At 35.2% G+C, this 13,980-nt stretch overlaps 1 protein-coding gene across 3 annotated transcripts in view; it reads right to left on the bottom strand.

The window, feature by feature from the left end:
* MMP16 (matrix metallopeptidase 16) overlaps positions 1–13,980 on the bottom strand; it is a 176,269-nt gene that overhangs the window by 12,436 nt on the left and 149,853 nt on the right. For 2 of the 3 annotated variants that reach the window (XM_071554216.1, XM_071554217.1), the window contains 2 exons: positions 8,421–8,571; positions 3,785–3,900 (listed from right to left, as the gene is read on the bottom strand). The exons of the other annotated variant lie outside the window; for it this stretch is intronic. In XM_071554216.1, the coding sequence (XP_071410317.1) occupies positions 3,785–3,900; positions 8,421–8,571 (267 nt within the window). The remainder of the gene's footprint in view (positions 1–3,784; positions 3,901–8,420; positions 8,572–13,980) is intronic. 3 annotated transcript variants of the gene reach the window in all.

Below are 13,980 nucleotides of genomic sequence, written 5' to 3'. Positions count from 1 at the left end.
TTATGGGGGTTTTTTTGTCATTTTGAAAATTTTTGACAGTCTTCCTAGCCAATGAAAAGATATAATTTTCCTTTTCTTAATCCTCAGCAGTTTTATTACATGAAAATATGCTAGATCTATTGAAAGGTCTAATGAAGGTCAAAAAGAAAAAAAAAAAAAAAGAAACCAAAAGCACTGAGCTGTATCAAAACAGCAGCTAGACTTGTTCAGAAAATGCCTTCTATTCCGATTGGAATAAAACAAAAAAAGGGAACTGGAATTCTTTAAATGAGATAAAAATTTAAAATTTTAGCATATATAAGTTCTTTAAAGCAATCTGTAGTTTAAATGAAAAGTATTATCAAATGCAAAATTACAGTATTCTGAGCCATAGGTTACCCCATATTTGCATTTCATGTAACAATGTGTATGTAGGAAAGTACTGCAAATACAGGTACTGGATAATTTGATATATTTTTCTCTATCAATATTCTAATATATAGAGAGAGACCATATAAAAACATGACATCTCTACATCTGTATTAGTACATGTACGCAGTATGTATACATCAGGGATACAGGTAAGTCAGAATAGAGATATTAGTTAGTAGTAATTGATATTATACAACAAAAGGTAAAATTAAAACTCTTAAAATCAAAGTAGCAAAGGTATTGCCAGCCACTATAGATCAAATAAAAATTTTTCAGTCAGAGCACATTTTCCACCAGAAAACTCTGCAGGTAGTTTTCTGCCATTTTTGCTGAAGCAGAACCAAGATAACAGCCAATTAGAACTAAAAGATGGAAGTTACCAGCAGAGAAGTGTAGTTCTAAGAGACTGAGTAGTTTTACTGCTTCTTATAGCAGAAAAAATGAATTCACACAACTGCTGAAAGTAGTTTCATCTAATCTGCTTGCCTTGATGAAACTGCTTTGGGAGCTGCTACTTACAATTTTCCAGATACTAGTCACTGAGAGTAGTGAGCGCAATACCTGACTCAAACAGCATTGAAGGGCTTAGCAGTCACTAATATGTTAAATGTACTTATGTAGTAAGTACAAGGCAAAAATAGGCCAGTGGACTAATAAATTAGACTACATTTTCTCCTTCTTCTCCCTAAAAGTTGCCTCCCCATTCACTTTAGCAGAATTTCTAGTTGGAAGGTAAATTTTCTGTGTTGCTCTCATGGCAACAGATTTCTTCAGTCTAGACAACTTTGTGTGATCTCAAATTCCATGATAAAAAAAAGAAAGGAAATTTCTTCTCCACCTTCTCCTAAGAGTTACTATCACAGTGTTAGAAAACAAATCACAATATGAGAAGTAGCATGGAGAGTTTCAAAGATGTTACCCATACCTTACTAAGCTTTTAGGACACTGAGTCTGGATGCTGACTAGTGTAGGAAATTGTTTTAGCTCATCCTTCCCAAATTTTTGCCATCAGTGAAGGAGACCCCTTCATGATTGGAGTTATTGCAGGTGTTCATTTGCATAGTTTACACAATAGAAAGACAAGGGAAAGAAAAAAGTATCCTTTCAAATGAAATCGATTCACTGAAAAACTTGCTTTCAGACGTTCTCTTATGAAGATATATATTAAAACTTATTTATCAACTCTGCTCCTGCCCAAAGAATAAAACCAGTTTCAGATGAAATGCAATCAAGTTCTTTACAACTAAGCTGTGATATTTCTTACTTTTCTTTCTTACTTTCCTCACACATATGGCAGCGCAGTTGTGAACTGTATCTTATGACTTCCGTTTTCTTGATTTCAAGGAAAATGTCTGAGTGGTCTTCTTGGGAACTTTATGGTGTGATTTTGAGTCCTTTTTTTCTCCCCTAGGGCCCTTATAGGCTTTCTGAGACGCCCAAGAATTCCCTCTTTCCTTTCAGCTCCTCCACAATCTCACTCAAAGAGTCAGGCAGACTATTAAAACCACTGAGGTTAAAACGAATGGCTGTAGTGTAACCAAAAGTCTTTCCTGCCTTAGCAATGAGTGCTCTGCTTCTACAGCGCTTTCAAACTCACTACTCTGGGTATTACAGTAAGACAGTTTTCATTTGTAATGGGAGGCATGTGTACCTGAGCTCCGCACAGAAAACTTATTATGGGGAATGCAATCAAGGCAAGAAAACACTCCAAACACATGGATACATACACACTCATATATGTATAGGTTTATGCATATGTATACGATGTATATATGTATGTATGTGTGTGTGTGTATATGTGTATATATATATGTATCTTTTAAATACCTTTTTGGATGTACATTTTTAAAATGCACTTTAAAATTAGTTAAAGGAAGAGGCTATATGCATTCTGTTTGTCTGTTCATTCATAATGTTTGTGATTATTTCCACATATATGCATATTTGCAAACAGTTAATTACTGAGTGTGATGTATGCAGAACCTCATCTTGACTGACCTACTTTCCTGATAAAAGCAAGACAAAAAACTTCAATCTAGCCAAAAGGCCAGAATACAGACAGGGTTTCTTCTTCTGGATAAAACAGAGACAAAGCAAGGAAGCAATTAAATATATTTCTGAAGAAAAACCAAAAACCAAAACCAACCAAAACCCAACTTATAAACAAATGCAAAAATTTCCACGGTAAATTACTTAATCAAGTTACAGGTTGATATAGAAGATTGAAATGTTTTATAAAAGGAAACACATATTTTCTTAGCAAGAGGAAATTAAAATAATATGGCAATGTTTGCTGTCTTGTAAGGCAAACAGAATTTACTAATTAATAAATAAATTATATAAGCCACATAACAATTGCCCAGCAAAGTGAAGTGACAACAAATGCATATTTTTATTCCATCAAAAGAACCCAAACTCTGTGCAACTGAGGGCTCCGTTGGCAGCCTGCCAGCATCCCCTGGGCAGATTTTGGCTGCTCTTATTAATTTGGAGGTGTGTCCAGCTGAGATTCTAGGTTCGAGGTGTGTAATGCATCTTGATACATGTACTAGTACTTCATAGTAATATCATTGGTATCTGTATTTGTGCGTCATGGGCTTATGACATCTTTGATTTACATAAATTCATAGGGATATTTCGACTTAGATAAAAATTTTGCTTCTCTTGTCTAGTTTTTCAGAATGAAAGCAATAACTTCTAATCTTTTTAAACCGCCAATATCTTGACAATTGAATAGAAATATGTATACATGTATGGCTTGGCTTCGCGAATGAAGATTTGGGAAGGTTTCTCCCCACATGGGTGTGTCCTTTGAACCTGTGCAGTGGATTTTTTAGGTGAGGCACAGCATGTGCAGAACTGGCCCCCACCCTTTAACTCCTAAGGTTCATCTGCCACGGCCAAGCAAGCTTGGACAGTGACAGTGAAGTCCTCAGGACTAGAACCTACAGCCCTGGTATTGCCAGGAGGTTTCCCATCCAAGTACTAACTGGGCCTGACCCTGCTCAGCTTCTGAGATCTGACAGGGTCAGGCATCAGGGTGCTATTTAACTGCTTATTCAATAGAAATATACTGTGTCCATGAAGCTTGTTTTAAGATATGCTATAATTCAACAGAGAAGAAAAATAAAGTGAATTGAGACAAAAGAAGAAAAAAAAAAAAGGAAAGTAGTGTTTATAACACTAAATTTGGAAACTTTTTCTCCCTTCCGAACAGACATATTCAGTAAACCCAGTTCTACAGCAGGAAACATTTTGTTCATAAATCAAGAATTCCTTCACTACTTAACCTGAATAGTCAATCATCCTTCTGCTACTGTATCTTACAAAGAGAGTGTAAGTAAATCATTAAAACAAGAATGTGTTTGCATACCATTTTCTTTGTGGACAAAGGCCCCCTGAGGAGATTCTGGGATACCTTTCCAAATTGTGATTGGCTTGGGGTAACCAGGGTCCATGGATCTCATTTCTTCACTGTACCTCCAGTACCTGAATTTTTTTTGAAGGAAAAAAGCTCATTTTTAAGATAGCAGATATATAACTTTATATTTTCCCCTTCTAACACTTGCTACTTTCATTAGCCTCAAATGGGAATACTTAACTTCTTCTCTTTGAACATACTACCAGATTACAGAGAAATATATTTTCTGACTGGACAACTGTTCCATGTAAGTAGACAGAAGATAAAAGACTTTTGCACTTTGACCAGTAAACCAGCATGCATCTCACTTATAATTCCCTCAGTTCTGATGCCTAAGACTTTTGTACAATGACACAGAGAGATGCAACATATGCAAAAAAATACATCAATGTTTTAGTTAAAATTTTAGTAAGGAAAATGACAGCAGGTTCAGATTAAATACTCTCAGCAATATTGACTATTTATATGCATGCATGACAGTAGTTTTTTCTTTCATTAACACTAAATTGATGCAGCAAGAAACAAAATTCAACTTTCACAAAATCACAGACTATTCTGAGTTGGAAGGGACCCACAGGATCATCGAGTCCAACTCTTAAGTCAATGGCCCACACAGGGGATTGAACCCATGACCTTGGCATTATTAAAACCAAGTTTTAACCAACTGAGCTAATCTCAGGGTCATTTTTGTGCTTTGTTGCCAACCAGACCCTCTAAAATTTGAAAAGCTTCAGAATGCAAATCAAATTCTAGTATTCCTGAACATGTAAGAAGTATTTATGCTTGTGATTTTATTTACACTTACAGATAATATTGATAATTTATTTTTTCTTATACTGCTTGATAAATTGCCATGCATATCTTATAAGCTAGTTCTAAGAATTAACATACTGTGTATCTAGTATCCTCTGTGTATCCTGATATATTTCAGTGGGTTATTTCATATTGACTCCACTAATTTAGAGTGTAGTTTTCTTGGACAATGTCATTTTTTTCCCCAACCAGTTTTATTCATATGAAAAATTACACAAAAAAAGCAGACATTTGCCATTTCAGGACATCAAAAGCCTGAGAATGTATCACCATCATTGATAGTCTGGTACTGCTGAAAACTTGACCCTTTTCCTCTTTTGACTTCAGTTTTTAGAAATTCTTGTTATCATCATCATTCCTCCTATATTAAGAAGTCCTTAAGTGGATATTTTGCCCCTATGAAGGTATTTAGACACTCTAATTGATACACTTTTTTTCCTTTAATAAAGTGTTCTAGACTCAGTTTAGATAATACTCCCTGTGAGGCATTTCTCTAGGTTTAATCTTTCAATGAAAATAAAAGGTGGCAAATTTCAAGTGGGTTAAGAGTTAACAAGTTAGATTAAAACCCATTTATATTTTTTCTTATGCATAAATTATTTTATTAGCCTGACTAATATAGTCACATATGCATCGGCAATCAGCCAACAAAGCAACACTATTTGGAAATGTAACATTTTTGAGAGTTTACATGCAGAAAGAAACAACATGTAATAGTAAACAAAGCACTGACATCAACACTATTGAAACCAGTTCTTCTTCATCTTTTACTTTAAGTTTCTACATCCTTACGTTGCATTTTTTAAACAAATATATTTTCATCTATCCCTCTATCCTAGAACTCTATTTACTTCCTGCATAATTCCACTAATTTTCCTTATTTCTCTTCCAACCTTTTCACATTTTTGAGTTCCTTCTTTTAATAACCTTTCTATTTTTCCACTATCCCTAAAACGACTTCAAAAAATATACTTTGTCATTAAAAGTTTTTGAGGACATACTCAGTACACACTCAGAAGTCCACAAACTGTTGTTTCTTTCAGCATTGATGAGATAACCTACTAGGGAAGGATTGATCATGATATTACCTCAGTAATCTGTGCTGCAATAATGAACATGTCTGTAGGGTAAGGAAAAGCCTAGTCTTGATTCTACTTGGCATGCCAAATGATCACAAGCAATCTCCCTAATGACGACTTCAGCTTTACAAACTATATAAATTGTATATAAATTGTGTTACTGTATCTCAAAGACTCATGAACTAACAGAGGGAAAATTAATGAAAGTCCACTTTGTAACATTAGAAATTGAGAATTTTGAAAATATTTGCTAAATATGTTCTATATGTAAGCCTATTTACTTAATGATATCCTGACCCATTGGATGACAAAGTTTTATAAGGTAATATACTCATTTAAACTCTTAAGTACAGAAAACCAGTTGCACCCGACAGGGGCATAAACAAGGCCACGTGTCAAGAAGTGCAGCAAACCTATTATCATCCAGTTCTGTATTACTCAATTCTGGTTGGAGAGGAATGAAAGAGGGAAAACATCATCTGTAGTCGTCTTTTCCTCCTCTTTAAATTTCATGCAATTATTCGGAGGAATTATCACTGCTGTTTAAAAGATAATTTCAAATATTAACAACAATGTTCCACACATAGTTGTTTTAGACATATGAGTATTATAACAGCATTTACTGTTTTGACTTTTAAATCTTCTTACTGGTTTGGTTTATGGGATTTTTTCTTTGTTTATTTGGTTGGTTCGGTTTTAATTATTGTTTTTATCTTATAGCAAATATTTGATGCTTTGTATTCTATTACTCTAACTTTTTTTAGGTCTACTATACTTCTGAGAAATTTAATTCTGTCTAGATTCTGGTCTGAAGCTCCTTAACTACAGATTATTGTCAAAACAAAGTAAGCATGCAGGTCCTTGAGTTCCCTAAGGATGAACACACTTTGCTACATTGATTCCAGCATAAGTGTTTGTTTTCCTTTCATTCCTAATTTATGCCACCAAGAAGTTACATTTATGTTATACCTTCTTCAGGAAAAGTTCGACACCTATAACAGACTTACACATACTACTAAAAGCAGCAGGAGAATCCAACTCCAACTTTGCATTAAGAAAAAAATGTGATATAAGCAATACACATTGAGAAACTTAGTGGTATATGGATTTATTCCCACTGATGGTCAATATCTTCTAATAGCTCAATTATCTTTGCAAGGCTTATGTTCAATCTTCTCCTAACATACTGTACTGCATTTATATCCTGCTGGGCTTCATTGTGCTTGTTAGCTCTAAGTAGCAACTTTTCTACAAGCAGATGTTTGCTCTGCTTGTTCTTTTCATCTTCTGTTATTACCAGTGGTGTTTTGGGAAAGTCTTGGCTATAAGTAACTGCCTATGCATGGAAATATAAAAGGACACTGCTGAATAAAGCCTAAAGAAAGTACAAGCTACAAAAGATGACTTTAATAATATGTATGTGGAGGTGGAAAATTATTACCTGAAAATGAATTTACATGTTTTAATAAATCTACTCAACCATAAGAGCAAATTATTTATGTGACCTTTTACTGCACTGTGGAAATTGACTGCTTGTAACGATACCTAATTTTCAAACACGACTCAGTATGAGTGGTGGAGAAATATATTTAAAAAAAACCCTTTAACAACAACATTTGTTGCAGTAATCTGTAGTGCAATATTACAGTACTGATAAAAAAATTACCAACTGTAGTGTGCTAAACATATTCTATGATGTGCATTAAATTAACCTCTTAAGTCATCCATGAATATTATCAGAGAACTCTCAGTGCCACACAATAACAAAAGCAGTAATACTGTTAAGAATACTAATAGAAATATTACAGTTATTAATAAAGAATGTTTTTTCTCTGAGCACACAGAATTTTCACAGTGATACATCAATCAACAAACATAGTATCGTACTGAAAACCTGCAAAATCCATCATTCAGATAGATAACTTGGAGAGTTTAAAAACTAATGAGTTCTCCTGACACCTCTATAAAGTAGACTAATATTCTTTCCCTTTTTTAATAGACAGAGGAATGAAGAAACAGACACACTAAGTGACTAGTGCAAATCTTTTTAGCAATGGAAAAGAACTCAGATTTTGTCTTTTTCGATTACAATTATTATTATTGTTATTATCAATAATAATAATAATAACAATAATAATAATAACAATAACAATAACAATAATAATAATAATGTGTCACTTGTGAAGGGAACGATAAGATTTATTTTAACAGAATTCCAAGAAACCCTTCAAACGTTTCTCTAGCTTCCAGGTTTAGCTTACATCTCCCTTTTACACCTTATTTTTAAATAGTAGTAAAGAAATAAATTTCACTAACCTTAAAAAGCTTTGGATCATGCCTTCCTGCTTATGTGCTAGCACTTAGAAGTTTGGAGAAAAAGAAGCAGGTAAGAGTGTACACAAATCCATTATTTTGAATATTTAAGTTTAAATTTGCCACAACTGTGACTTGCCTGTTGACGTCTAAAACATAACTTTTTTACTGGATATACATATACCCATTTCAGGATATTCACAAAATATAATTTAAGTTATAAGAAATGTGAAAACAGTGTGGCTGTCTATGGAGGAGGAGTTAATTTCATTCACAGAATATGAACTGTTTAAGTGTCTTGACTTCTTTTGAGAAGGAGGAAAAGGTTAACATGTTTAGATGATATCCACCAAATTGTTTCCTTGCAGAATTCCTATACCAACCTATCTCCTTTGAAGAAGTAGGTTTTTCCAACATCTTCCCACCAAATTGCTGAATCAATGCCATGGGAAGGAATTCCACTTCCAAGTGTTATCAAATCATGAGGATAACCTGGCTGGAGAGTAGTGTCCTTGAAAACCCAGAACTTGTTACCTGTGCAAAAGCATATACATACACATGCATATATGTATGTTAGTCATCAGTACTCTCAATATTAATACACTCCTATGAATTAAGAAAGACTCCGAAAGGGCTATAGTAGAGCTTCTGCCAAACACAAGCAAATGAAAATTCTTCTGTCACTGCAGATATGCAAAATTAAATATGCCTTACAGACACCTTGCTTTTTAAAAGCATCTTCCTTTCAATAATCCCACAGAATATTTTGATACCAGCTATGTAGCGATCAAAACCAGAATGAAAATGAAGTCATCTTAAGAGCCTCTGTGATTGATAATGTAATATATTCACAGAAATACTACAAAACAGTTTTACATTTCATGAGGAAATAAGAGTGAATTTTATAAGATGATAAGGTAAGAAAATATATAAATAATTTAATAAATTAAAATTAGAAATTACTATCCTGATAGACCATATTCTCTTATTACTCTGTACTTCTCAAGAATTTAAATTACTTATGAAGGATGTATGATTATTACAGAAACAACCAGAATTTAAATTTTTTGACATATTTTCTGGCGTGCCCTAAAGACAGCCACATGAGATTCTGGAGTCCCAGAAACTAATGGGGCATTGTCAGTGGCAGTAAGACTGAACCTTTGGATGTAGGTGATGAGTAATTCAGAACCATCCAACTGACTCAATACATGCTAAAAATACAAGGCAGTTGTATGACTCTAGCTGATGTTAGTACAGTGTCTGCACAAACCTCAGATTACGCAGGTTACTCAGCTTACTGTCCTAAATATGAATATAGCCTAGTGTTCCTGGACTGCAGTGCTCAGTGTCTGAATCCCTACTGTTGCTGTTTCTAGATAAATATATTGCCTGTATAGGGGTATGCATGCCTACAGAAACAGCAGTTGCACCAGTATTTTATAGTATAGATCTCCCTGTACCTGTTTCTACAGAGGTGCTTCCTTGTGCTCTGTCTTCTAATGGTATAGCTTACCTCACCAGTCCACAGCTCCAGTTTCCAAGATTCAGTTTTTGCTCTAGCTTCCTAGCCAATCTTTTCCACACTGAAGACTTCCACAATTATCTCACCTGTTTCATCATCTCATATTAAGCCTATAGTCCAATATTTTCCCCAATAATAGTGACCCCCTAGGGTCTTCTCAACATACTATGTCTCCTGTCCTATTCTTGTAACTATCTTCACATTTTTGCTTTCTTCTAATTCTTCTTCAAAACACACTTCTCACCTGTGTCTTTTCAGCAGAGACTTCTCTTTCAAACACAGACAGCTTTAGCTGAAAAAAAGGGAATAAAGATCCTCATATGCCCTCTAGAAATAGGGAAAAGGGAGCTTTATTTGCATTTATGTACTTATCGGAAGAGCTTGCTTTGATGACTGCCTTCTCTTTGCACTGTCACCTAGACCACAAGGACACTCTTTTCAAGCTAGACTATAGCCTCCTTTGTGTAGGAACCATGTGTTTATTTTCTCTTCAAAGCACTACCTTCATCCATGTTTCCAAAAAGCATTGCTGTTTTTAGTAATAATTATACTGAAGGAGAAGATACTCTGACATCATGTGGACTCAGAATTCTGAGTTAAATCACAGAAACATCGAGAGAAGATACATGAATGTATATATTGAATTGGCCTTATTGGATACTTCATTTTGGTCTATCCACTGTTATTTAGGATGATAATATTGAAAATAAAGGGGGAAAACGTTGAAAATATGTTTTGCTCAAACACATTTGGAAAGAGAACTTAAGAGATAAAATCATGGCTGTTCACATTAGTCTTTGTACTTACCTGTAAGGCTAGACTGGCTGTTATACAGGTTTTGGAGGTTAAGGTACTATGTTGCGTAAATATTTTATAAGGAAATGTAGTATTACCCCAAAGACCTAGGATCAAGTGTATGCCAGAATCATCAAAATGGGAAAATCTGGAGAGATGCTTTGCAGTTGTTTTTTTTTAATATTTTAGCTGTCCCTCAGTGATACTAAATGTTTGTTTAAAGGGAGGGTTTTTGTTTGTACTGTGGTGATTTAAAGCATGTTTTCATTTTAGCACAGTGTTAATTAGAAGAGGGGGTATAGTTTCCATCCCTTCCATGCTGGGTTTCCAGAGTTAATTTTTTATCAGCTGTTTTATAGCTACTTGTCACTCACTTCCAAGCACAGACACTACAGTTTGATCAACAGATCCATCTTCTCAACCCTGCCAGTTGGAAGAAAAAAGGACTCAGAGAATGAGCAGGAATCGAGCTTTTTGAAGTACTGAAAATAAGAGACAGAGACAAAGTGATCTATGAAGAACAGTCATGGAAAGCTGAGGTCTGTGTTGATCAGGGATTAAGGTCTGTGCTAACCTATGATTTACCTTTAGTGAGATGCCTTAGAAAATTCACTTACAGGGTTTGATCTTAAGTGATAATTTTCCATCATTCTCTGTCCCTCCTCCCATGTGGTTTATACTTTTTGCTAATTCACATGACCTGACACAGAAGGCTTCAGATGTTAATGGCAGTTTCAAATGCAGTGATAAGACAAGTCCTGGGTTTTGGACCTTACTAGTTGGTACTTATGGTGTGAACAACAGATGGCATCCAGTAAATGACACTGAGCCAGCTCTTTTCTATTTCAGAAGATCATTCAAAATGACAGCTGTTGCACAGCATTGAGAGGCATATGCTGTGATGTATGTAATGCCAATACATTTCTCCATGCCTCACAAGGAATAAGTAAATGCAAGTGTTATGAATAGATCATGATCAGACATACCGAAGGAGGCAAAATTAACTATTAACAAGATCAGGTCATACCAAAATAAACAAGGATTAAGCACACACTGTTCTAAGTGACACCACCACTGAGCCAGGTATTTGATACATATTCAGATACACTGAAGTAGAAGGAAAGTCTACATGTGGGAACAGACTTACGAAACTAAATTCTTCTTCACATAATTTCTTAATAAGTTTTCTTAGTAAACTGAGAATAGGTAAATTTAACTGTATTGTAAGGAGACAGTAGGGCATTGAGAGCTCTAACATATGTGAGCAAGACCTATTGATGCTAACTAGACAGAATTTTATTTAACATTTGCTTGGGAAGACATGTTTAGTCTGCTATAACTGTGTCGATTGTTAATGAGAAGTACTGTATATAAGAAATCCAAATTTTCCATCTGGCTGGCAGTTTTCACTGTGGTCTTTTGTTTGTTTGTGTTTTTTAGAAGGTTTTAGGTGGTTCATTGTGGGTTTGGTTGTTTTGTATTTCTTTTCAGTTTAGCTTCTGTCACTCCACTGGAGGAAAGTGGGTGACTACTGATAAGAGGCTTTCTGAAAAGTCAGAACCCAGTATCAGGAGAAATTAAAGCTGAAAATTAGTGCCAAAAAATGCCCAGCTGTGATGAGCATGAGCTAATTTTATTTCTAACATATTTATATACCTTAAAATGTATTGCAAAGTAATGCTTATCACTATGGTTTCATGTAGCTCATGTTCCACTCTCACCAGTAAATAGTCAATACACTTCATTAATTGTGATTGTAATGGGGAAATAAAGAATATAAGACAAAAGCAGAGTAGTTACATTTTTATTCTTCTTATAGATAATTAATGCTTCTTTAGAGTCATAACCTATGCCCTTGGCAGAAATCACCACTATATTTATTTTACAAAGTGGTTTTTTTAAGCTTTTGTTGGTAGGTTTGTTATTCTCACAGCGAATAAAGCACCACATGTTTCAGGAAGTCTGGCCGAACTTCAGAATGTTTCATCTCTCTGCTTTTATTCCCTAATGTGAGATCTAATAAAATAAGAAGCAGATTGGGAAGGTCAAAAGCTGAGAATGAAGCAAGTGATAAAAAAGTTAAAATGTCTTACTTTTTGCAATAGTACTTTGTTAAATATCATCACTATGGGGAAACAATTGAGAAGGATGAACCATGCAATTATTTGATGTCTCTCAACATCTACCTTTGACATTCCAAAATTATTACTGGAAATAAAGGATACCTGTGTTGCTATGCTTCACTTAAAATAATGAATATTTACCACTACATATTCTTCAAAGTATTTAACTGCCTACTGATTACTGCAAACAATAATGCAGTTTTTAGCAACTGCAGTTCTTCCTTTATAGAATTGGAATGACAAATATTTATACTCCTGGGTTGCCAGCATCTGAGGTTTTCCTTCATATTATATGAAATTATGATGTGTGTGTAGTGCAAGAAGTGTGTGGCACACAATCCCTGTGTTAGAGTGGAGAGATGAATTGTCAAAATTTTAAAGAATTACATGCAGTTGAAATCAGTTAAAATATCTACTATCTAATTCTGAATGTTATTTTTTTCCCAGTCACTCTTCCTCTTAATTTTGGTCTTTCAGGCAAGGATCAAGTGTCTCTGTACTAGTATCTCCAAATTACTATTCAAGCCTCCTTTTTCTTCATTCTCTATTTCCCACATCAAGTTTCCATCATTTCTCTGTTCTATGATCTGACACTATATAATATATAAAAATAAAACTGTCAGGCCATGGGGTAAGTGCAGTTGAAAGTTATGATGGAGGCACTGGTAGTATGAGTTTTACAGCAGCCTTCTATTGCTACATTTAGTTTATCATGATATTCAACAGCACAGATGGCTGGACAATTTCATTTTTAGCATGATATAAGTTCCCACAGGTACCCAGAATGAATTTTACTATTCACATTTTCTCATTAGGAAAAAAAAAAAGTATCTTTATGGTACCATCTTCTTATTAGAATTCAGCACAGACACCAGCAGTGAATAATAACAAGAATGTAAACATCTGGTTTCCATAAGTAGCTATCCACAAGATTACTGTGTACTTTATGAGCATGGTCTGGTCTACTGGAGGCTGATGGGGCCCATCTGGCAGAGAAAGGGAAGAGCATCTTTGTTCCTAGGCTTGCTAGCTGGTAAGGAGGGCTTTAAACTATAGTTGATGGCGGAGGGTAACCTCAGTCCATTCCACTCCTACCACTTTGATGCCGGTGCCAGCAAGAGATGTCCAGAGCCTGCAGAGGGATCACAGGTCAGCAAGAGAGCACCTGAAGAACAGCACAAAGGAATTTCGGCCACCCCAGCCAGTAAGTCGATCTCATCGGGGGCACCAATTTATATGCCTCTATAAAAACACATGTATTGTGAGGAATAAGCAACAGGAGCTGGACACATGCACACACCTGCAGGGCTGGGGTCTTATTGGGGTCACAGAGACATGGTGGGGTGGCTCCTATGACTGGAGTGTTGGAATAGAAGGCAACAGGATCTTTAGGAAGGACAGATAGAGAAGAGGAGGTAGGGGTGTCATGTCAATCACCAAGTTGAGTGCAGGGAGCTCTTCCTGGAACAGTTGAGGAGCTGACCAAGAGCTTATGGGTCA

This window comes from Pithys albifrons, chromosome 4 (assembly GCF_047495875.1).
Source record: "Pithys albifrons albifrons isolate INPA30051 chromosome 4, PitAlb_v1, whole genome shotgun sequence".
Taxonomy (NCBI): domain Eukaryota; kingdom Metazoa; phylum Chordata; class Aves; order Passeriformes; family Thamnophilidae; genus Pithys; species Pithys albifrons.
This window is presented reverse-complemented; position numbering and strand designations above follow the sequence as displayed.